At 40.3% G+C, this 24983-nt stretch overlaps 2 protein-coding genes across 6 annotated transcripts in view; one reads left to right on the plus strand and one right to left on the minus strand.

Moving 5' to 3' along the window:
* Positions 1-12971: 12971 nt before the first annotated feature.
* Positions 12972-22810, minus strand: LOC133253667 (collagen alpha-1(XXVII) chain-like). The gene is made up of 3 exons (XM_061427138.1): positions 20939-22810; positions 18937-19053; positions 12972-16493 (listed from the first exon to the last, which is right to left on the minus strand). The coding sequence occupies exon 1, from the start codon at positions 22399-22401 to the stop codon at positions 21490-21492; it is 912 nt and encodes a 303-aa protein (XP_061283122.1). The 5' UTR covers positions 22402-22810; the 3' UTR covers positions 12972-16493; positions 18937-19053; positions 20939-21489.
* FAM135A (family with sequence similarity 135 member A) overlaps positions 21951-24983 on the plus strand; it is a 154208-nt gene continuing 151175 nt past the window's right edge. For 3 of the 5 annotated variants that reach the window (XM_061427132.1, XM_061427133.1, XM_061427137.1), the window contains exon 1: positions 22779-23494. The gene's annotated coding sequence lies outside the window, so the exon portion shown is untranslated. Of the gene's footprint in view, positions 21969-22778; positions 23495-24983 lie in introns of those variants that run through there. The other 2 variants (XM_061427131.1, XM_061427136.1) reach the window with 1 other exon arrangement.

Below are 24983 nucleotides of genomic sequence, written 5' to 3' on the forward strand. Positions count from 1 at the left end.
TCCCTGTGCTATATAACAGGACCTTGTATAACACAGTGACTTTTACTAGGACGTGTGAAATGATTTTTTTTTCTACCTTGTGGAATAATTTATTGTGGAACAGCTGAAAAGTTTCTCTAATTTACTAATACTTCAAAGCATAATTTATTTTCTCAGGAAAAGAACTGGAAAGATTGGCCCCACATTTAAAATGTCACTCTGGTAGTTTAGTATTCAAAAATGAGTAACTACATGGAGTTACCAGTGATGTTTTAAAATTAATATTCTGGCTATATGTACAGGGTTTGTTTGTTTGTTTTGGCAAAACCATGGTAAGATACTAAAATGATCTAAGACTCTTCATTCCAAAATGTTTCCCCAAATAATTTCTGAACCATATGGCAGAAATTTGATACAGATGACTAAATTTGCTGTCATGTTTCATTATTGTTCACAGTGAAACCAATGAGAGAGCTTTAGATACTAATTAATATCTTAGAAATATGAACTTACATAAGACTTTTATAGATACCATCTTTAAGTACTCTTATTCTTACAAAAATTAAATAAAAAGCAAAGATCATAGATGAAGGGAAGAAACAGATTGAGTGACAGTATATGCCGGCCAGATACTGGGCTAGACACCTCATATACCGTAGGTCATTCAACAGTACGATTAGATAGGAAATTTTTTAAGCTGTGGAAATTTTCTTTTTCTAAACTTGTACAGCTCTTTTTTATTTTATTGAACTAATAGTCTATTTACAATGTTGTGTTAATTTCTGCTGTACAGAAAAGTGATTCCATTATACATACATATATATATATATACATTCTTTTTCATATTCTTTTTTATGGTTTTTCACAGGATGTTGAATATAGTTCTCTGTGCTATAGAGTGCTATAAGTAGGACCTTGTTGTTCATCCATCCTATGTATAATAGTTTGCATCTGCTAATCCCAAATGATCAATCCACCTCTCCCCCATCCCTCTTGCTCTGGGCAACCACAAGTCTCTTCTCTATGCCCATGAGCCTGTTTCTGTTTGTAGCTAAGTTCACCTGTGTCATAGTTTAGATTCCCCATATAGGCAATCTTATATGATATTTGTTTTTCTTTGTCTGACTTACTTTACTTAGTATGACAATCTCTAGGCCCCCAAGGCGCTGCAAATGGCATTATTTCATTCTTTTCTATGGCTGAATAATATTCCATTGTATATAAATACAAGGGAACAGTATATATTCCATATATTGGTATGTGTGTGTATGTATATACACCACATCCTCTTTATCCATTCCTCTGTCAGTGAATATTTGGGTTGCCTCCACGTCTTGGCTATTGCAAATAGTGCTGCAATGAACAATGAGGAGCATGCTTCCTTTTGAATTACAGTTTTGTCCGGCTATATGCCCTGGAGTGGGATTGTGGATCCTGTGTGAGCCAGCATAACTCTTGACCCACATGTCATAATGCAGAGATTATTTACTCTGCCCTATGCTCCCCTTGCACAAGTTCTTCTCTTGTTCAAGTCCTATTCTTGAATCTTCAGCCTCAGGCTTGATGCGGGGCAGTCTCTGAAGGACTAGGCTAGTACTTCAACTCACCTTTCAAAATACTCCCAGTATAGGCCACACCTTCAGTTCCCAGGTACCTAATGACTCATGCCCCTCCCCCAGCCTACTGAGTAGGATATCAAAGCCTCCTTTATCTCTCTGGGTGGATACAGAGTCATTAAGCTTAAACATGCCCTTTGCCAATAGATTTGAGGGTTGGGTTTAGTTATTAACTCGGGGAGCCTCCACCCAGCTAACTATTCTAGGAAATAATTGGGTGAGTCAGGTGTTTTTATATTCATATTTCATATTTCAGCAAACCAGTAATCCCAGAGCACTGTGACTGAAGGCTGAATGTCCTGGAAAGCTTGCCATCATATCTTCATCATGACATAAACTCTGAGGATAACAGGAAAAAAGTGCATTGTCAACAGAACTATGTTTTATTGTTTTTAAACAGCATTGCCTTATTTGTTATAAAGGTTCAATACGTGTTTGTCCATCTCACCAGTGATGAGGCTGTAAGATGTTACCATAAGGCACAGCGCAGCACCTTCACTGAGGGAGTAGGGGACGGGAAGTGAGCGTCTGTGTTTAAGTGGGACCACAACCCAAGAAGGGCCTCCTCTGCCTGGAAGACAAACAGCACCGGTAGCATCTGCCCTCTTTCCACTCAGAGAAAAGCCTAGCCTCCCTGGTGTGTTTTCCTTACGGCAGCCCGTGGCGTGACTGTGCAGGCAAGACGGCTCTGGGACACTCCTCCCACCATCCAGGCACACACCCGACTCAGAGCAGGAGCTGGAGGCCAGGAGGAGGAAGACAACAGCAAGGCAGCACCTCTCCTTGGTCATCAGGGCAAACAGAATCACTGCTCACCTGCTCAGGACCCGAGGATGCTTGTAATTCATAGAACACCACGAACGGGACCTCACTTCGGAAATGTAAGGACATGAGGGAAGTTTAATCCTCTGTAGGAAAAACATTCTCCTGAAATAAAATAAGTTAATTTTGTGTTCAGTACTTTATTGTGCATTAGGTGCTGAGCTAAACACTTTATATGCTCCTGCAATGAACAAAGCTCACAATTCCAAAAAGTTGCTGTTCTTTCACCATTTTACAGAGGAAAAAGTTGGGACAGTCACTTGCCCAGAGTTCCACAGCTGAGCCAAAATTTAAAGCAAAGTTTTGTTTGTTTTTAAGAGCCAAAACTATTGACAAGTATATTATATTGCCTATTAGTAACTGTTTAAATAAAACTAATGTGACTAGCATGCAGCCTGCATATCTAAGCTTAAAATTACTCAGTATTTTATATATATATATATATATATATATATGCCATATATTGCCTATTAGTAACTGTTTAAATAAAACTAATGTGACTAGCATGCAGCCTGCATATCTAAGCTTAAAATTACTCAGTATTTTTTTATATATATATGCCGTATATTGCCTATTAGTAACTGTTTAAATAAAACTAATGTGACCAGCATGCAGCCTGCATATCTAAGCTTAAAATTACTCAGTATTATATATATATATATATATATATATGATTTTATAGGGGCTTCCCTGATGGCTCAGACGGTAAAGAATCCACCTGCAATGCAGGAGACTAAGTTTGATCCCTGCATCGGGAAGATACCCTGGAAAAGGAAGTGGCAACCCTGGAGGATTCCATGGACAGAGGAGCCTGGCAGACTATAGTCCATGGGGTCGCAAAGAGTTGGACACGAGTGAATGACTAACACTTTCACTTTCACATATATAATAGCATATTTTGATATAAAAATTTTATAATTAAAAAAAACATAAAATGAAACTTTCAAAGTAGATATTCTACCACAATAAGAAATAACTCTCAAAACATGGGTAAAATTCATAATATAAGCAACATCAAGATTCAGTTCAAACAAAAACTTTACAGACAAGCAAAAGCTAAAAAAATTCGGCACCAGCAAAACAGCTTTGCAACATATTCTAAAGGAACTTCTCTAGATCAAAAAGAAAAGGCCACACCTAGAAAGAAGAAAATTACAAAATTAAAAACTCAGTGGTAAAGGAAACACATAATAAAGGTAGGAAATCTTTCACACACAAAGATAGGAGGGAAGTTAAAAGACATAAGTAGTAAAATCATCTGTACAAATGCATGGTTTTAGAAATGGATTTGAAATTGAGATCAATAATTTAAAACAATCCCAGGTGACTCAGTGGTAAAGAACCTGCCTATGAATGCAGGAGACATTGGTTCAATCCCTAGGTCAGGAAAATCCCTTGGAGGAGGAAATGGCAACCCACATCAGTATTCTTGCCTGGGAAATCCCATGGACAGAGGAGCCTGGTGGGCTACAGTCCATGGGTTGCAAAGAGTCGGACACAACTGAGTATACACGCATGCACATGTAGGCCACTATATGAAAACCTCATAGTAGCCAAAATGCAAACCACTGAGAATCACAAAGGGAAAAAAAACAGATAAAGATTTGACAAAAATGGATGTGAAGGCTCAGGCATTTTTATACTTCTCTCCGTATTTTTATGTAAGTGTGAAATATATTACATGGAAATATATTTTTAAAAAAGCAAGTCCCTCACTACCTGTCTGGCGGAAATTCTGGCCATTATCTTTACCTTGATGATGCCCTGAGTGACCACGGGGGTAACGTGGGATGTACTGTCCACCTCATCACTACGGGCCTTTGCCGTCTTCATACGTGACCTCTGAGGCTACCAGAGAACTGACATCTGACCAGCAGACAGGGAGAGAGAGAAAATCACACATGGGAAACTTCTGTTATGGGCTAGGTCAGGAAATGGTACCCATCACTTTCACCAGCGTCCTGCTGATAGAACTTAGTCACATGGTTGCTTCTACTATGGGAGGCTGGAAATGTAAAGTAACATGTACCAGAAAGAGAGAGAAATAGGATTAAACAGTGAAGCAACCTTCCCTGGTCTAGCCTCCTGGGCATGACACAGACTTTCACTCTTCTTCCCTACTTACCCCTTCACAAGAAAACAGTTCAAAATCCCATTCAGTCACTGTATCCAACTCCAGATCAAGGATCTCCAAGCAAGGGTCTTTTTCCATCAGGTAAGCATGCTGCCTAAGAATCTGAACACCTATAAATTATGATAAATTATCTTCCTATCTCCCTCCCTGAAATATACAAGAATCTGAACACCTATAAATGACAAATTATCTTCCTTCCTATCTCCCTCCCTGAAATATACAAGAATCTGAACACCTATAAATGATAAATTATCTTCCTATCTCCCTCCCTTAAATATACACACATACACCACTGCATTAACCAGGCGCTTCACTTCATATACACAACTACTTTTTGTTTTTCATCCTCATCCTATTATTTTGGTTCTTTTGCCATTCTAAAGGGTTGTTTCTGCTGAAAAGAACAAGAAACAAACAACCTAAAAGCTCATATCTAAACAACAACTTTGATCTCTACTGGGTGACAAGTAGTAATTCTCATCTCTGTAAAAGCCAACTAAAGTCACCTTCCTTAAACACCTTTCCTGACCCCATGAGCCCCAGGCACTTTTTGTTCCTTCTGCCTATATCATTCCCATCTGTGATTCAGACTTTACAAGTCTGTGGAGGGCTTGCTAAGAAATCTACACTTGACCCTAGATAGCTACCAAAGAATTTTCGCACAACCTTGACAACAATGAAATTTTCAGTTAGAAAATTCACTGGGAGATGCCTTGAAGGGACATCAACTGAAATTTGCAGATACTCAGAGTAAACTAAAAATAACAAAAAGAAATAGAAGAAGAAAAAGCAGAAGGGCTAACTGGTGGCCTTGTTATTATCAGTGAAATAGAGACAGTTTTAGACAAATGACTCAAGGGACCTTGAACATATCAGCTGCAGAATGTCAAAGCTCTTTTATTTGCTTGTGGACAGAAAGAAGGAGATAGGCTAAATAAAAGTATCTTCATCAAATTTGAAAATCCTCAATTTAAAATCTTATGCTCTCTGTCTACCTGTAAGAAAGGCAGATTATTCATTTGTTTACAAAGGATTCATTAGCTGATTTCAAGCAGGACTAGTTTTATTGCCCTGATATTGCGCTGTGTCTGTGTGGTGTGCTAAGTTGCTCAGTCGTGTCCGACTCTTTGAGACCCAATGGACTGTAGCCCACCAGGCCCCTTTGTCCATGGGATTTTCCAAACAAGAATACTAGAGTGGATTGCCATGCCCTCCTCCAGGGGATCTTCCTGACCTAGGGACTGAACCATATGACTTATATCTCTTACATTGGCAGGTGGGTTCTTTACCACTAAGTATTAATTCCTTAAGGATTAAAAAATGGGTACATGAGTTCTATTTCAATTTTTTTCAGAGGCCCAGAATTTTAAAGTAAATATCATCTTAACATGCATTCTTAGTGAGTTATTTCATGAAATGAAACAAAGTATCTGACAGCATAAATACAAAAGAGAACATTCACTGAAGCCCACTCTGTGCAAGGCACTTTGTCATAGAAGGAAGAACAAAACATGGTTTCTACCTTAAAGGAAGCTTTAAGTCATGTAAAACTCAAAGGAAGATTAACATCTTCCTGTTTCAGGACACTACATATGAAGTATTACCTAGGAAACTGGAAGTTCCCTTATTTTAGTAAGAGACTGCTGCTGCTGCTGCTAAGTCGCTTCAGTCGTGTCCAACTCTGTGCTACCCCATGACTGCAGCCCACCAGGCTTCTCCATCCATGGGATTCTCCAGGCAAGAACACTGGAATGGGTTGCCATTTCCTTCTCCAATGCATGAAGGTGGAAAGTGAAAGTGAAGTCGCTCAGTCATGTCCGACTCTTAGCGACCCCATGGACTGCAGCCTACCAGACTCCTCCATCCATGGGATTTTCCAGGCAACAGTACTGGAGCGGGGTGCCATTTCTTTCTCCAATGCATGAAAGTGAAAAGTGAAAGTGAAGTCGCTCAGTCGTGTCCGACTCTTAGAAAACCCTAAGTCCTTGTCTTACTCTGTTTGGACTATTATAACAAAATACCATAAACTAGGTAACTTGTAAACAACATAAAATTATTTCTCATAGTTATTGAAGATAGAAATCCAAGATTAAGACACTATCAGTTTCAGTGTCTGGCGAGGGCCCTCTTCCTGGTTCACAAATGGCATCCTTTCACTCTGTCCTTGCATAGTGGGAAGGAAAAGGGTGCCTTCTTGGGCTGCTTTTATAAAGGTCTTGAGAGAGCATTATGAAAAACTGTATGCCAATAAACTTGACAACTTAATGAAATTAACAAATTTTTCTTGAAAAAAACAGATTATCAAAGCTTACTGAAGATAATACCCATAATTGCCTTAAATCTATAAAAAAAAATTAAGAAGATAAATTTGTCATTAAAACTTTTTTCTCACCAAGAAAACCTCAGGCCCAGATGGCTTCACTGGGGAATTCTACCTAACATTTAAGGAAGAAATTAAAATATCAATTCTACACAAACTCTTCCAGAAAACAGGAAGGAGTATTCCACAACTCATTTTATGAAGTTAGTATTACCCTTATACTAAAACAAGACAAGAACTTCCCTGGTTGCTCAGATGGTAAAGAATCTGCCTGCAATGCTGGAGACTGCGGTTCAGTCGCTGGGTTGGGAAGATCCCCTGGAGAAGGGAATGGCAACCTACCCCAGTATTTTTGACTGGAGAATCCCATGGACAGAGGAGCTCAGCAGACTACAGTCCAAAGTGCTGCAAAGAATTGGATATGATTGAAGTGACTTAGCACGCATGCAAAATAAGATAAATATATTATAAGAAAAAAAATCTATAGTCCAATATCCCTCATTGACATAGATGCAAAAAATATAAACAAAATTTCAGCAAATTGAGTCTGACACTATATTTTAAAAAGACAATACATCACGACCAACTGGGGTTTGTCCAGGAATGGAAGATTTCTTCAGTATTTGAAATTGCTCAATGTAATTCACCATATTAACAAGCTAATAAAGAAAAACTATATATTCATCTCAATAGATTCAGAAAAAGCAGTTGACAAAATTCAATGTTCAATCCTGATAAAAATTCTCAGCAAACCAAAAATAGAACTTCCTCAACCTGAGAAATGACATCTACCAAAAAAAGTAAACAAACAAAAGCCAAAACCAAACAAATAACTTCAGTTAACATTGAAATTAAAAGACACTTGCTCCCTGGAAGAAAAGCTATGACCAATGGAGACAGCATATTAAAAAGCAGAGACATTACTTTGTCAACAAAGGTCTGTCTAGTCAAAGCTATGGCTTCTCCAGTAGTCATGTATGGATGTAATAGTTGGACTCCAAAGAAAGTTGAGTGCCAAAGAATTGATGCTTTTGTGGTGTTGGAGAAGACCCTTGAGAGTTCCTTGGACTTCAAGGAGATTCAACCAGTCCATCCTAAAGGAAATCAGTCCTGAATATTCATTGAAAGGACTGATGCTGAAGCTAAAACTCCAATACTTTGGCCACCTGATGCAAAGAACTGACTCACTGGAAAAGACCTGGATGCTGGAAAAGATTGAAGACAGGAGGAGAAGGGGACAACAAAGGATGAGATGGTTGTATGGCATCACTGATGAGATGAACATGAGTTTGAGCAAGCTCTGGGAGTTGGTGATGGACAGGGAGGCCTGGCATGCTACAGTCCATGGAGTCACAGAATCAGACATGACTGAGCGACTGAACTGAACTGAACATTAAACCTCATATGAAAGATGGAATATTTTTTTCTAAGATTAAGACAAGGATGGTGATCTCACTATTTTACTTCAACAATGTATAGGAGGTTCTAGCTAGTGCAATAATGCAAGAAAAATAAATGAGAGGCCTTCTGATTAAAAAGTAGTAAAACTATCTTCATTCACAGATGATGTTATCATCTACATAGAAGGCCCAATGAAATCTACACAAATAGCTATTATAACCTTTAAGTAAGTGTGGCTAAGTTGCAGGATATAACAGTTTACAAAAATCAATTGTTTCTCTATATACAAATACCAATTGGAAATTTAAAAACAATAAAATTTACAATAGTATCAAAATATGAAATTCTTAGGGATAAATTTGACAAATATATGTATGACCTGGACTCTGTAACTTGAAAATATTGCTGAGAGAGTTCAAAGAAGACCAAAAGAAATGAGAAGATATGATAATCATTAATATTATTAAGATGTCAATTTTTTGCAAATTGATCTAATGATTCAATATACCACCAAATCAAAACTCTAGCCAAGTATTAATGCAGAAACTGACAAACTAATTAAATGCATATGAAAATGCAAAGGATGTATAATAGCAGAAATAATTTTGAGAGAGAATAAAGTTGAAAAACTTTTTACCTAGCTTTAAGACTTATGAAAGTAAAAAATAAAGCTAATCAAAACATAGCCATATTAGCATAAATATATGCCAATAGGTCAATGGAATAGGATAGAAGTTCAGAAATAAACACTCATATATCATCACCTGATTTTTTCAACAAAGATGCAAAGTAATTCAATGGACAAAGAATTGTCTTTTCAATAAATGGTGCTGAAAAAAATGGGTTTCAATATGCAAAAAGTAAAGAATTCCAATCCATATCTCACATATAAAAATAAACTCAAAGTAGATTTTAGATTTAAATGTTAAAACTTTCATAACAAAACAGGAGAAAATCTTGTGACCTTAGATCAGTGTGTCCAGAATATATAAAGAACTCTCAAAACTCAATAACAAGAAAACAACCCATAACAAAATGTGAAAAAAAGCTAAACAGTTAAACAAACACTTCATCAAAGTTACATGATGACAAAGAACTCCTGACAAAAGTCTCTCTCCACACATTAGTTATTAGATAAATATAAATTAAAACCACAATAAAATATCATTATATACTTATTAAGATACTAACATTAAAAAAGATTGACCATACCAAGTTCAAAAGGATTTGAAGCAGCTGAAACTTTCAAATACTGCTTGTGGAAATGAAAGTTAATTAAATCACTAGGAAAACAATTTGATAGTTTTTTTAAAAATTAAACATACTAACCTGCCATATGATCATTCATTCCACTCCTAGGTATTATCAAAGAGAAGTATACATTCATATGAATACATGTAAAAATGTTCACTGCTGTTTAATTTGTAAATATCCAAAACTGGAAACATCACTCCACCACTACTGCTATCACCAGATCATACATTGATTCCTTAACCCCCAATGAGACTGTATTTGAAGATAAGACTTACGAGGCATTTAGGGTTAAATGAAAAATTTATATGCAGGTCAGGAAGCAACAGTTAGAACTGGACATGGAACAACAGACTGGTTCCAAATAGGAAAAGGAGTACATCGAGGCTGTATATTGAACCCTGCTTATTTAACTTATATGCAGAGTACATCATGAGAAACGCTGGGCTGGAAGAAGCACAAGTTGGAATCAAGATTGCCGGGAGAAATATCAATAACCTCAGAAATGCAGATGACACCACCCTAATGGCAGAAAGTGAAGAAGAACTCAAAAGCCTCTTGATGAAAGTGAAAGAGGAGAGTGAAAAAGTTGGCTTAAAACTCAACATGCAGAAAACGAAGATCATGACATCTGGTCCCATCACTTCATGGGAAATAGATGGGGAAACAGTGGAAACAGTGTCAGACTTAATTTTTGGGGGCTCCAAAATCACTGCAGATGGTGACTGCAGCCATGAAATTAAAAGACGCTTACTCCTTGGAAGGAAAGTTATGACCAACCTAGATAGCATAGTGAAAAGCAGAGACATTACTTTGCCAACAAAGGTCCATCTAGTCAAGGCTAGGGTTTTTCCAGTGGTCATGTATGGATGTGAGAGTTGGACTGTGAAGAAAGCTGAGCGCCAAAGAATTGATGCTTTTGAACTGTGGTGTTGGAGAAGACTCTTGAGAGTCCCTTGGACTGCAAGGAGATCCAACCAGTCCATTCTGAAGGAGATCAGCCCTGGGATTTCTTTGGAAGGAATGATGGTAAAGCTGAAACTCCAGTACTTTGGTCACCTCATTCGAAGAGTTGACTCATCGGAAAAGACACTGATGCTGGGCTCTGATACTGGGAGGGATTGGGGGCAGGAGGAGAAGGGGATGACAGAGGATGAGATGGCTGGATGGCATCACTGACTCGATGGACATGAGTCTGAGTGAACTCCAGGAGTTGGTGATGGACAGGGAGGCCTGGTGTGCTGCGATTCATGGGGTCGCAAAGAGTTAGACACGACTGAGTGACTGAACTGAACTGAAATGAGTTTAGAGGGTGGTACTCTAATTCAATAGGATTGGTGATTTTGTAAGAAGATATTGCTCTTTCTTTTTCTGCCATGTGAGGACACAACAGGAAGGCAGCCTTCAGCTGCCAGGAAGATAGCTCTCATCAGGAGCCAAACATGCCAGGACCTTGATCTTGGACTTTTCAGAACTATGGGAATTAAAGTTCTGTTGTCTAAGCCCCCCAGTCTATGGTGTTCTGTTGTAGCCAGAGGTGACTAATCCAACGGAGTAGTTCAGTTCAGTTCAGTCACTCAGTCATGTCCAACTCTTTGTGACCCCATGAATCGCAGCACACCAGGCCTCCCTGTCCATCACCAACTCCCAGAGTTCACTTAGACTCACGTCCATTGAGTCGGTGATGCCATCCAGCCATCTCATCCTCTGTCATCCCCTTCTCCTCCTGCCCCCAATCCCTCCCAGCATCAGAGTCTTTTCCAATGAGTCAACTCTTCGCATGAGGTGGCCAAAGTACTGGAGTTTCAGCTTTAGCATCATTCCTTCCAAAGAAATCCCAGGGCTGATCTCCTTCAGAATGGACTGGTTGGATCTCCTTGCAGTCCAAGGGACTCTCAAGAGTCTTCTCCAGCACCAGAGTTCAAAACCATCAATTCTTTGGTGCTCAGCCTTCTTCACAGTCCAACTTTCACATCCATATATGACGACAGGAAAAACCATAGCCTTGACTAGATGGACATTTGTTGGCAAAGTAATGTCTCTGCTTTTCAATATGCTATCTAGGTTGGTCATAACTTTCCTTCCAGGGAGTAAGCATCTTTTAATTTCATGGCTGCGGTCACCATCTGCAGTGATTTTGGAGCCCAGAAAAATAAAGTCTGACACTGTTTCCACTGTTTCCCCATCTATTTCCCATGAAGTGATGGGACCAGATGCCATGATCTTCGTTTTCTGAATGTTGAGCTTTAAGCCAACTTTTCACTCTCTTCTTTCACTTTCATCAAGAGGCTTTTGAGTTCTTCTTCACTTTCTGCCATAAGGGTAGTGTCATCTGCATATCTGAGGTTATTGATATTTCTCCCGGCAATCTTGATTCCAGCTTGTGTTTCTTCCAGTCCAGCGTTTCTCATGATGTATTCTGCATATAAGTTAAAAAAGCAGGGTTCAATATACAGCCTTGATGTACTCCTTTTCCTATTTGGAACCAGTCTGTTGTTCCATGCCCAGTTCTAACTGTTGCTTCCTGACCTGCATACAGATTTCTCAGGAAGCAGGTCAGGTGGTCTGGTATTCCCATCTCTTTCAGAATTTTCCACAGTTTCTTGTGATCCACACAGTCAAAGGCTTTGGCATAGTCAATAAAGCAGAAATAGATGTTTTTCTGGAACTCTCTTGCTTTTTCCATGATCCAGCGGATGTTGGCAATTTGATCTCTGATTCCTCTGCCTTTTCTAAAACCAGCTTGAACATCAGGAAGTTCACGGTTCACGTATTGCTGAAGCCTGGCTTGGAGAATTTTGAGCATTACTTTACTAGCATGTGAGATGAGTACAATTGTGCAGTAGTTTGAGCATTCTTTGGCATTGCCTTTCTTTGGGATTGGAATGAAAACTGACCTTTTCCAGTCCTGTGGCCACTGCTGAGTTTTCCAAATTTGCTGGCATATTGAGTGCAGCACTTTCACAGCATCATCTTTCAGGATTTGAAAGAGCTCAACTGGAATTCCATCACTTCCACTAACTTTGTTCGTAGTGATGCTTTCTAAGGCCCACTTGACTTCACATTCCAGGATGTCTGGCTCTAGGTCAGTGATCACACCATCGTGAGTATCTGGGTCGTGAAGATCTTTTTTGTACAGTTCTTCTGTGTATTCTTGCCACCTCTTTTTAATATCTTCTGCTTCTGTTAGGTCCATACCATTTCTGTCCTTTATCGAGCCCATCTTTACATGAAATGTCCCCTTGGAATCTCTAATTTTCTTGAAGAGATCTCTAGTCTTTCCCATTCTGTTGTTTTCCTCTATTTCTTTGCATTGATCGCTGAAGAAGGCTTTCTTATCTCTTCTTGCTATTCTTTGGAACTCTGCATTCGGATGCTTATATCTTTCCTTTTCTCCTTTGCTTTTCGCTTCTCTTCTTTTCACAGCTATTTGTAAGGCCTCCCCAGATAGTCATTTTGCTTTTTTGCATTTCTTTTCCATGGGGATGGTCTTGATCCCTGTCTCCTGTACAATGTCACAAACCTCATTCCATAGTTCATCAGGCACTCTATCAGATCTAGTCCCTTAAATCTATTTCTCACTTCCACTGTATAATCATAAGGGATTTGATTTAGGTCATACCTGAATGGTCTAGTGGTTTTCCCTACTTTCTTCAATTTCAGTCTGAATTTGGCAATAAGGAGTTCATGTTATGAGCCACAGTCAGCTCCCAGTCTTGTTTTTGCTGACGTATAGAGCTTCTCCATCTTTGGCTGCAAAGAATATAATCAATCTGATTTCAGTGTTGACCATCTGGTGATGTCCATGTGTAGAGTCTTCTCTTGTGTTGTTGGAAGAGGGTGTTTGCTATGACCAGTGCGTTTTCTTGGCAAAATCATGTACTAAACAATAAAAAAGAATAAATTATTGGGATGTACAACAACATAGATGAATCTCAAAATAATTGCACTGAGTGCAAGAAGTCAGACAAAAAATGTAGGCATTATATGATTGATTTCATTCATATAAAATTCCAGAAAATGAAATCTAACCTATAGCGAAATAAATTGGTTTGGGTTTGCATAGGGTTTAGCATGGATAGGGAAAGGGACAGGATATAGAGTTACAAAGAGGCTCAAGAAAACTTTTCATGGTCATTAAATATGCTCCTTATCTTGATTTCTGTGATGATGTTACAAACATCAACATACATTGTACATGTTAAATAAGTGCAATTTTTGTCAATTCTATCTCAATAAACTATTTTTAAATCTAATAAAATTTCGCTTTAAAACTTGTAAAATTTTCATCTACAGATTTCAATCTTGACAATGTAGTATTTATATGATCAATTTAAACCACCTAAAAATTGTTGTTGTTCAGTCTCCAAGTTGTGTCCAACTCTTTTGCAACCCCATGAACTGCAGGATGCCAGGCTTCCTTATCCTTCACTATCTCCCAGAGTTTGCTCAAACTCATGTCCATTGAGTCAGTGATACCATCTCATCCTCTGATGCCCCTTTCTCCTCCTGCCCTCAGTCTTTCCCAGCATCAGGGGTTTTTTCCTCCAATGAGCCAGTTCTTTGCATTTCGCATCAGTCCCTCCAGTGAATATTCAGGGTTTATTTCCTTTAGGATTGACTAGTTATGGCCTCCTTGCTGTCCAAGGGACATCTCAAGTGTCTTCTCCAGCACCACAATTAGATAGCATCATCTCTTCAGCTCTCAGCCTTCTTTATGGTCCAACCTTTACCTCTGTACATGACTACTGGAAAAACCATAGCTTTGACTGTATGGACCTTTGTCAGCAAAGTGGGTGTCTCTGCTTTTTAATATGCTGTCTAGGTTTGCCATAGCTTTTCTTTCAAAGATCAAGCATCTTTTAATTTCGTGACTGCAGTCACCATCTGCAGTGATTTAGGAGCCCAAGAAAATAAAGCTTGTCACTGTTTCCATTGTTTCACCATCTATTTGCCATTAAATGATAGAACTGGATGTCATGATCTTAGTTTTTTGAATGTTGAGTTTTAAGCCAACTTTTTCACTCTCCTCTTTCACCCTCAAGAGGCTCTTTAGTTTCTCTTAACTTTCTGTATATCTGAGATTGTTGATATTTCTCCCCCCAATCTTGATTCCAGCTTGGGATTCATGCAGTCAGGCATTTTGTAGGATGTACTCTGCATTTAAGTAAAATAAGCAGGGTGACAATATACAGTCTTGATGTACTCCTTTCCCAATTTGGAACCAGTCTTTTGTTCCATGTCCAGTTCCAACTGTTGCTTCCTGTCCTGTATACAAGTTTCTCTGGAGACAAGTAAGGTGGTCTGGTGTTCCCATCTTTTGAAGAATTTTCCACAGTTTGTTGTGATCAACACAAAGGATGCTAAAGCTGAAACTCCAGTACTTTGGCCACCTCATGCAAGGAGCTGACTCATTGGAAAAGACTCTGATGCTGGGAGGGATTGGGGGCAGGAGGAGAAGGGGACGACAGAGGATGAGATGGCTGGATGGCATCACCGACTCGATGGATGTGAGTTTGAGTGAATTCTGGGAGTTGGTGATGGACAGGGAGGCCTGGCGTGCTGCGATTCATGGGGTCGCAAAGCGTCGGACACGACTGAGCAAATGAACTGAACTGAACTGAACTGAATCAAAGACTTTAGCATAGTCAATGAAGCAGAAGTAGATTTTTTTGGAATTCCGTTGCTTTTTCTATGATCAAGCGAATGTTGGCTATGTGATCTCTGGTTCCTCTGCCTTTTCTAAATCTGGCTTGTACATCTGGAAGTTCTTGGTTCATGGACTGTTGAAGCTTAGCTTGAAGGATTTTGAGCACTTCTTTGCTTGCAAAAAATGAGTAGAAGATATTTTCTTAAAGGAGTTACAGTAAAATCTTCTGTTAGCTTTCAGTTCTTAAACTCTGCATGGTGATAAAGCAAGAAAAAAGAAAAACAACTGCCAAGAAAATTTTTTCTTAACTTGTAAAAGCAAGTACAAGGGCATATGTTCTTGTCAAGGAATTTCTACAAATAGAATCATCCAAAAGCTAACTATTTCTTCACCTCCCAGATCACTTTAAACTGCTTTTTCCCCTGAATACTTAAAAAATAGTGGTTTAGGTAGCTTTTAAAAACACAATGAAAATAATAAATAAATTTGTATTTTTTAAAGAAAGAAGCTTTTATTTTTTCAATACCTGAGAGAAATTTGGCAACTGCTGAACACTTTAAATAAATCTAAGGATAGATAAATTTGGTAGTTACCCAAGGGAAAAGGGGTTCCCTGATAGCTCAGTTGGTAGAGAATCAAACTGTAATGCAGGAGATCACAGTTCTATGCCTTGGTCGGGAAGACCCACTGGAGAAGGGATCCACTCCAGTATTCTGGCCTGGAGAAGTCCAAGGACTCTATAGTCAATGAGGTCACAAAAAGTTGGACACGACTGAGAGACTTTCACTTCTCGGGGGGCGGGGGGGGGGTGGGACATAATGAGAACTGTAATATAGAAAAATGATTTTTTTCCTTCTACTGTGTTTCCATCAATCTTTCCAATGTAAAAACTAAGAAGTGGAAAGAAGAGTTTTCTGGTGAAGAGATTTTAAACATAAGAGGTTAATTTTGCATTCTCTATAGTCCACAAATTATAACGGGAGTTTAGCATTGTGTTTTTTTTAAGAGGAAATTAAATACTAATTATGGATGGATGCTTAATATAAGTTAAACTGACCTGCGAATGTCCCATTACTTATCATATTTCCTTCCAGTGCCAGGAATAATCAGAAATACGTACCTTTTTTTTTTTTTTTTGGTAAAAGATCTTTGTAATAATTTCATAGGGCTTCCCAGGTGGCTCAGTAGTAAAGAATCAGCCTGTCAGTGTAGGAGATGCAGGAGACAGGGATTCGATTCCTGGGTTGGGAAGATCTCTGGAGGATGCAATGGCAGCACACTGCGGTATTTTTGCCTAGAAAATCCCATGGACAGAGGAGCCTGGTGGGATAGAGTCCATGGGGTTGAAAAGAGTTGGACATAAATTAATGATTGAGGACACACACAATTTCACATTCTCATAAAGTAGCTTCTTATTATGATGCCCATCTTACAGATCAAGAAGCTAGAAAAGAAAGTTATGCAAATATATGTTGTAGATGTTAGAATACTATTTTGAATGTTCGATTATGTGTTCAATCCATAAATGGCAGGGGCGGAGGATCACTAAAAGATGCTGGGAGGTGGAGAGGGAGATGGAGCTGTGTGTGAGGGGAGGGGAGAGCAAGATGGGTCTGGGGTGCATTGAGTAAGAGGAATTGGCAGGAGAGCTCTGTGACAAGGTCTGATAGGAGGCAGAAAGAATATTTGTGGCTAGAGTTAAGGATCGGGATTTGAGATAAGACTGTGTGAGTCACTAGAGGAGTGAGACACTTGCCCTGATATGTTTGCTATCACAGATCAAATTGTAACTAGTATAAACATTATTTTTTTAAAAACATCATAGTACGCTTTAAGCACATGAGGAAGAGAATAATTCAGAAATCAGTACTGTCACATGGTACGAGATAATTATTCTTCACAGGAATGATTCAGTGGGGGTGGTGGTAGGAGGAACATCTTCTTAACAGAGTCTTTCTGAATAACCCAAGCAGACTCTCTGGCTTTAGGAAATCCAGATTACCAGAGCTGCAGCCAAGGAGTCACTGTTTGCCCCTTTCACACTGTATCGCAAAAACTCGTTTGCATTTTTATCCATTATGTAGTTATTGGGTTTTCTTTTTTCTGTAGTATCATTATTAAAGACTACATACATTTAAAAAACCGTGTTGTTTAATATAGATTTGAATATGTTTTCCTTTAATATACTCACTAGGTTCAAACTCAGATGAATATACAATAGAAATACTTCTTTCCATTCCCTCACCAAAAGCCCAGCCCTCCAAGTTTCCCTCTCAGAAGCAACCAATATTATCTGGTAAAAAAGAGAAAGAAAAAGAAAGAAGGAAAGAAAGAAAACTGCCTTTTTTTTTTTTTTTTTGAGGGATTGCTATTGTATTACAGGGAAGACTTTTATTGTGATTGTTCCTTCATAGTTATTAAGTCATGAAAAAAATGTTATGACATTAAGTTATGAAGTAATACATTTGCCCTTCTGGTTTGTAGTTGTTACTAACCCATGAAGGAAGTCTTATAATGAAACTTTGTTTTGCCCCATCTCATATTTGGTAATATTATATAACCTTTAAAGAACTTGTCTTGAGTACAGCGAGCATGCTCTCAAGTATTTGCAAATGATTAAATCTGTATTTTAAACAGACTCAAGAATGGTTGCTGCAGAAGGGGGTTTAGTACTTTATTAACACTGGGCTGGAAGAAGCACAAGCTGGAATCAAGATTGCTGGGAGAAATAGCAATCACCTCAGATATGCAGATGACACCACCCTTATGGCAGAAAGTGAAGAGGAACTAAAAAGCCTCTTGATGAAAGTGAAAGTGGAGAGTGAAAAAGTTGGCTTAAAGCTCAACATTCAGAAAACTAAAATCATGGCATCTGGTCCCATCACTTCATGGGAAATAGATGGGGAAACAGTGGAAAACAGTGTCAGACTTTGTTTTTTGGGGGCTCCTAAATCACTGCAGATGGTGATTGCAGCCATGAAATTAAAAGATGCTTACTCCTTGGAAGAAAAGTTATGACCAACGTAGATAGCATATTGAAAAGCAGAGACATTACTTTGTGAACAAAGGTCCATCTAGTCAAGGCTATGGTTTTTCCAGTGGTCATGTATGGATGTGAGAGTTGGACTGTGAAGAAAGCTGAGCGCTGAAGAACTGATGCTTTTGAACTGTGGTGTTGGAGAAGACTCTTGAGAGTCCCTTGGACTGCAAGGAGATCCAACCAGTCCATTCTAAAGATCAGCCCTGGGATTTCTTTGGAAGGAATGATGGTAAAGCTGAAACTCCAGTACTTTGGCCACCTCATGTGAAGAGTTGACTCATTGTAAAAGACTCTGATGTTGGGAGGGATTGGGGGCAGGAGGAGAAGGGGACGACAGAGGATGAGATGGCTGGATGGCATCACCGACTCGATGGACGTGAGTTTGAGTGAACTCCAGGAGATGGTGATGGACAGGGAGGCCTGGTGTGCTGCGATTCATGGGGTCACAAAGAGTCGGACACAACTGAGTGACTGAACTGAACTGAATATTATAATACTTTACTTATTAGAAAATAATCCAATTCTTAAAACAAAAATTGTTTAAAGGAAGTCAGAATTCCATGTATAAAATGCCATAAAGAATCATATTCCTGGAAAATGTTGTGGAATTATTTTGACTACATCTTAACGTTAATTTAAAATTTTACAGTTGATAGTGACCTCCTTAAAGCAACAGGAGTATTTTAACCATCATAAATCCCCAGAAGGAAAAAGTAAGTTTACTTGCTGAGTGAGTTGATGTCTAGCAACAAATAGATATCTTTCCACTAGGCTATTTCCAGATGTACAATATTCATTTCTTCTAACCTCTCAGTCTTCAGCTGAGCCAATATTGTGCGACTGTGTAGAAGTTTAAGAGAACACTCTAGTTAGAAGGACTTAGGAAATATTTGAATACATTCTATGCCAAAGCTAAATCACGTAGACCATAGCTAGTAAACCACGGGATAAAAAGTATCCCAACTTTGCATCCCTTGAGCATGCATGGCTTGGATAGAAAATGACATATAACATGACATAGTTTAAACGGTAAGCATGTTAAGTGTGACACAAAACCGTTAATCATCAACATAAAGACTGACTCAAAATTGGGGAGATAAACGGGAAGTAAATTGAAAGTCATAAAATTTCTAAAAGACCTTAGACACAATATAATTTGATTCTCTTGTTACAAGAGAAACTGAGATCTAAAGAAGTTAGAATTACATAGATTATACAGACTCTTCAGATCAGTGTACTGCAGAGCTAGAACCTGAACCAGGTAATCTGACACCTAGATCAAGGCATTCTGCACTCTAATAATATGTCAGGAGATAAATATTTTCTAATTTTTAAGAGAGTATTTTATATTTTTCTCTTGACGAATCATTTCCAGAAGTCTTGTCTAACCTTCTAGGTTAGTTAGAAGGGAGCTCTTCTTGTGGGCTGCCAGATGACCTCTGCCTACCCCAATTTTAACTCTGGTACAATGTTTTGACTTGTGAAGTACCTGTGTCCCCTTATTAGATTGTAAACTCCCTGAGAGTTGGGAGTGACTCACTCCTCATTGCATCCTAGTAACTAGCACAGTGCTTGGCACACATTGAATAAGTAATGAGAAAATACTAGTTAAATTGATCTTTCCTTGAAATCCTTTAAAGGGGCACCATGATCTGAACTTTGCCTGCTTCTCTAGCTTCATACCCCCAAATTGTGGCACAAAATTGCTAATCTCATTCTGTGCAAACATCAGTTTCTGGTTGTATGGTTTTGTTCAAACAATCCTTTTCCCCACACCTCTCCCTACCACACTCTGCCCTCAAACACACATATATTCCACTGCATTAACTCTCTGGAATCATTTCCTCCTGGAAGTCTTTCTTGATTCATAACTTCTCCCAACCTAAATTGGATTAATCCTATTCTGAGCTCCAGTAATTCCTTGTGCATGCATCTCTACACTACACACATCACATTATGAGGCAGTTCCATAAACACTGCACCCACGTTCTGTTTTATTCATGTTGGAATCTCCAAGATTAGTGCACTTAGGCACACAGATGATTTTAAAATGCGATTTAAACAAAAAGAATACATTAATAGAGAAGGAATCTTGGCACAGGGTGAAGTTTAAGCAAAGTATAGATATGGAACTGCAAATAATTGGATATTCAGTATATTTTCCTAAGAAAGAACTAAAAAAAAAAAATAGAAAAAGGCTTTCAATTGTGAGGTTACATTCAAATCACAAAACAAACTTTTATGTAAAAGGACAGTAAAACACTATTTGGCAATTTTTTTTTTACGAAGACAGTGATTAGGAACTACAGTGGCAAGCCTTTCATGTAAATACTAATGTACTGGTTATCATAGGACAAAAAGGCACTTTTAAGCATGTTTACATCATATACTAAGATGAAGAAAAACCAGAGGTTAAACTATATTCAAAACCTGCCCCCCAAATGTCCGACACTACAAGGCATCGGTTTTATTCCCAAATTGGTGCACAAACCTTTTTCTTTGCAATTCATTTTTATTGTTATATTACATAACATAAAATACAATCATTTTAACAAATTTTATTCTTTAAGTATAGTTGACTTACAATGTGGTGTTAGTTTCGGATTTACAGTGAAGTGGTTCAGATTCGTTCCCCTTACAGATTATTACAAAATACTGAGTATAATTCCGTGTACCATACAGAATGTCCTTAATGGTTATCTATTTTATATATAATGGTATGTACCTGTTACTCAAAAATGCCGAATTTATCCGTCCCTCTCCACCACTTAAACCACTTTAAAAAGTGCAGTTTAGTGTTATTAAGCGCCATCACCACTAAACACCCACAATTGTAAAACACTCGCTTCAGCCGCAACTTCCTTCTTTTCAACTTTGCTTTTGTAACACACTTAGCTTTCCGCACCACAAAAGGTTCAGAAACTAGGGAGAATGAAGTAAAGGATTATACTTCTCGGGATCCGTCAAGAGAATCGAAAAGCTACGTTCAGGCGTCCGTCGCCAAGCAGTAACCATAGCAACAAAGATACCTCCCCTCAAAGGCAGCAACTGAGCGCCGCCGCCCCCCAAGCGGCAGCTGTCCCTTCCCCTCCTACTGCTTAAGGAGCAGGCTCTTCACCCCGGACTGGAGGCAGAAGGTGAGGAAGAGGGAAGAGTAAATGACAAAGCGAGAACTACAGCCCAGCAGTCGCTCTCCTCGCCCTCCCTCTTATCCCGAGAACTAGCTCTCACCCTCCTCACGCCCGCAATCCGGCCCTTCCCGGGGGCCAGCGCCTTTTATTGACGCCAACTTCCCGTTCTCGCGGGAGTTTGGGAGCCTGAGCCCGATAGGGTGGACGCAGCTCTCAAAATCTCAGTCTTCGCTGGGTCTGGAACCGAGGCCCGGGAGCGCACCGCGCGCGGGGGGCGGGGCGCAGGCCTTGGAGGGCGGGGCCTCGCCTGGCGAGGGGAGGGCGCGGCCCGCAGGGCGGCCAGGGGGCGGGGCCGCGGCCGGGACCTGTGGCTCGCAGGTAGCGCGGCCCGCGGCGCTCCCTCGGGCACCGGCGCACTGCGCATGCTCGCTGGCCGCGCGGGGCAGCTCGCCGGGCGGCGGTTACGAGCCGGCTCCTCAGCGGCGGAGGTTGCGGTGCTGCGACGGCGATGTGAGGGGCCCGCGGCGGGATGGTGCTGACCCGGGCGGGGCCGCCTCCTTCCACAGAGACCGCGGGCTCCTCGGTTCGACGGGCGGCGGCGGCGGAGGCCAAGCCGGGCGAGAGGTGAGCGCTCGACGTCCGGCCGTCCCGGGCCGCGACCCCCGCGACCCTCTTCGTGTCCCCTCCCCGCGGCCGGGCGGGGAGCGGCCTCCTCTGCGCCCGGTCCCCGCTCGCGGCTCCGGCCCTTCCCGGCCGCTCCGGGTTGGAGCCGGCGCCGGGCCGCTGAAGGTCGGCGGGGACGGCCGGCGGGCGCGCTCGGGCTGTGGAGCCGCGCTGCCTGCCGCTCCTCGGGCCCGACCCTCGCGCGGCCCCCGAGCCCCCGGCCGCTCTTCGCCCCCTGTCCGTCCTCGCGCCTTGCTCCCTGCCGCGCCGCGCCCCTCATCCCCGGCGGCCCCTCCGTGGGAGGCGGGGTGCTCCTGGGTCCCCTCCCTCCTCTGGGCGCCCCCGGGCCGGCTCTTCGCTCGCCGCCGGCTCCCTTCTCCGCTCCCTCTGTCATTCCTCCCTTGGCTCGCTCTGTCCGTTTCCCCTCTTGGGTTCTTCGCCTTTCCCGTCTTGCGTTAGCTTCTGACAGGGTTTTGCTTCAGCATCTCTCGGCGCAGGACTTCATCTTCGGAGGCCCCGGCGCCCCGAATCCTTCCTCTCTGCCCTGACTTCACCGCCTCTCCGTCTGAATGTCCCTCCCTGTCCTCCCGCCTCTCTCCATCGTGTCCCCAACCCTTAACTCTCGAACCTTGATCTTTTTTCCTCACTAAAACTTGTTGTTTTCTCGTTTGCATAGGTCGAGTCTCTTAACTCCTGTCCGTTTTACTTTTTATGAAATCTCTGAAGAGTTCTAGTCTCTTTTACTTTCTACCTAAACTAGGTAACTCCTCAGTATCCTTAGTTCAGTTGACAGTTTCATGAAATCTTTCTTCACTGACTGGAAGTACCAACAGGAGTGACAGTAGCCGTAACCTGTTACACTTAACTGATCGAACCTTTAATTTTCAAGAATTGTGTTTACCTGACATGTCAAGAAGAAGCAACTTGAGGAGAGGCTTGGTGAAAATATAAAGGCTAACCTCCAGACCTAAGGTTAAATTTTGGAGATTTTATTGTCCTCCAGGAAATACAATTGTCCAAGAACGAATATTAAGTGAAATTTATCAAAAATTAAAAAAAATTAGTTATTAATTTGATGTTTTGTACATTTACCATTGCAGTTGACCGCATCATTTTTGTGATGGTCTCTGTTCTCTGCAGTAAGTGCTAACATTTTTTTACTAGCTTAGGGAATTAGTGTTCTTACTAAAGGAGAAATTTAGTAAGGGGACAGAAGTATTAAATTTGTGAATTGGGTAAAAGAACTTTATAAACAGTTGGGGAGGTTTTTTTTTCTCCATTTCATTGTGATCAAAATTTGGCTTATAAAAAACTTCTCTATATAAAAAACATTGTAGGATCTTATTTTGAAGGCATCTGCTGAAGCAGTCACTCTCAGTGAAGTTTGCGTTTATTCTAGGGCCGAGGAGCAACTGGATTATGTATTTCATTCTGTAATCTCAAAGCAGCCCACAAACAGTAAATTCTTCTTTATGTTTCTGTGTCAGGTAGGAATTAAAATTTTCTGTTTCTGTAGTACAGAAGGGAAGCACCAAGGCAAAAATGTGTAGTTTCTTATTTGACATGATATTAGTATAAAAGTAGAACTTGATGTTGTGAAACCACACCTCTTTTGGAAGAAGCAGCAGTTGTTGTGTATGGTAGGAGGTGATGAACTCAGCTTTTAAGATTTTTTAAAATGATTTTTCCAGTGCAGGTAGAGATAACTGCTGCTTCTGAAGGAAATCTTCCCATCTTTCAAAGGCGAGTCCTTCTATTTCTAGGTAACTATTTATTAAAAAAGTAAATGCTTACACAGTCTTGTTGGTATTTATAGTATGTTGATTCTTTGCTCTTAGAAATGAAAATAAAGGTTCGTGGTGGACAATGGGCACATGGCTGGATGTCAGAGGATCTACACTCTTAGGATGACTCATGACATTAATTTGTAGAAGTCACTTAACCTGTGTACCTCCAGTGTCTCTCCTAACAATATATGAGTAAACAAGTGGCTACCCACTAATCTTTGAAAACCAAAGTAAACCCTCATCATTTAAGCATGCTTAGGGCCACCACAGACAAAAATTGCTATATAAAACACTTAGTTTTTGTCTCTTTTAGACTATGTCGTAAGAGTAAAATTGAATGCTTAAATCCTCCTGCTGCTGCTGCTGCTAAGTTGCTCCAGTTGTGTCCGACTCTGTGCGACCCCACAGACAGCAGCCTACCAGGCTCCCCCGTCCCTGGGATTCTCCAGGCAAGAACACTGGAGTGGGTTGCCATTTCTTCCTCCAGTGTTTGAAAGTGAAATGTGAAAGTGAAGTCGCTCAGTCGTGTCTGATTCTTAGCCACCCCATGGACTGCAGCACACCAGGCTCCTCCGTCCATGGGATTTTTCAGGCAAGAGTATTGGAGTGGGGTACCATTACCTAGATCACTGCAATTTAGTTTTTTTTTTTTTTTAGTTTCAGACTTAAGTGAAAAGTTTAGTAGCATGTGTTATAAACGTGGACTAGTTTAGATGAATCTTCATATGCAGTGAAACAAACACTGCCACATTCAGTATGTTTGCCAGAATTTGACACTGAAAATTTAAAGTTAACAATGTTTTGGTAACTTCCATGAATTTCTGTTGTCTTACAGTTTATCTTTGTGTTCTGTAGATACAGACATTTGAGAGTGGAGGTTCTTTAGGGGATAGAAAAGGCAAGGATTTCCTTTGATTCGAAGTATTAAGAATGATTAAAAGTGAGTTTTGTGATGTGTTCTGTTGTGTGTTTAAATAAATGAATGGAGATGGGAGCATATGTCTGAAGTGAGTAATGTTGTTTCCTTTTTTTCCTTGAGTTGTTTGTCAGGAAGGAGGTTTTGAAATGAATATGAGTAAGAAGCAAAGTGGTAGTACAGAAAAAGCATTCCTAATGGGCCCAGTGGATTTTCAGAGAAGTTGGGAAGCACAAGTTGTTAGGCAGGTCTGGATTTTTCAGAAGGGGTATA

This window comes from Bos javanicus, chromosome 9 (assembly GCF_032452875.1).
Source record: "Bos javanicus breed banteng chromosome 9, ARS-OSU_banteng_1.0, whole genome shotgun sequence".
NCBI classification, from domain to species: Eukaryota; Metazoa; Chordata; class Mammalia; order Artiodactyla; family Bovidae; genus Bos; species Bos javanicus.

Coding starts and splice junctions, on each gene's coding strand:
- LOC133253667 (XM_061427138.1), bottom strand. CDS start 22,401: ATGACAGAGGGAGCGGAGAAGGGAGCCGGCGGCGAGCGAAGAGCCGGC.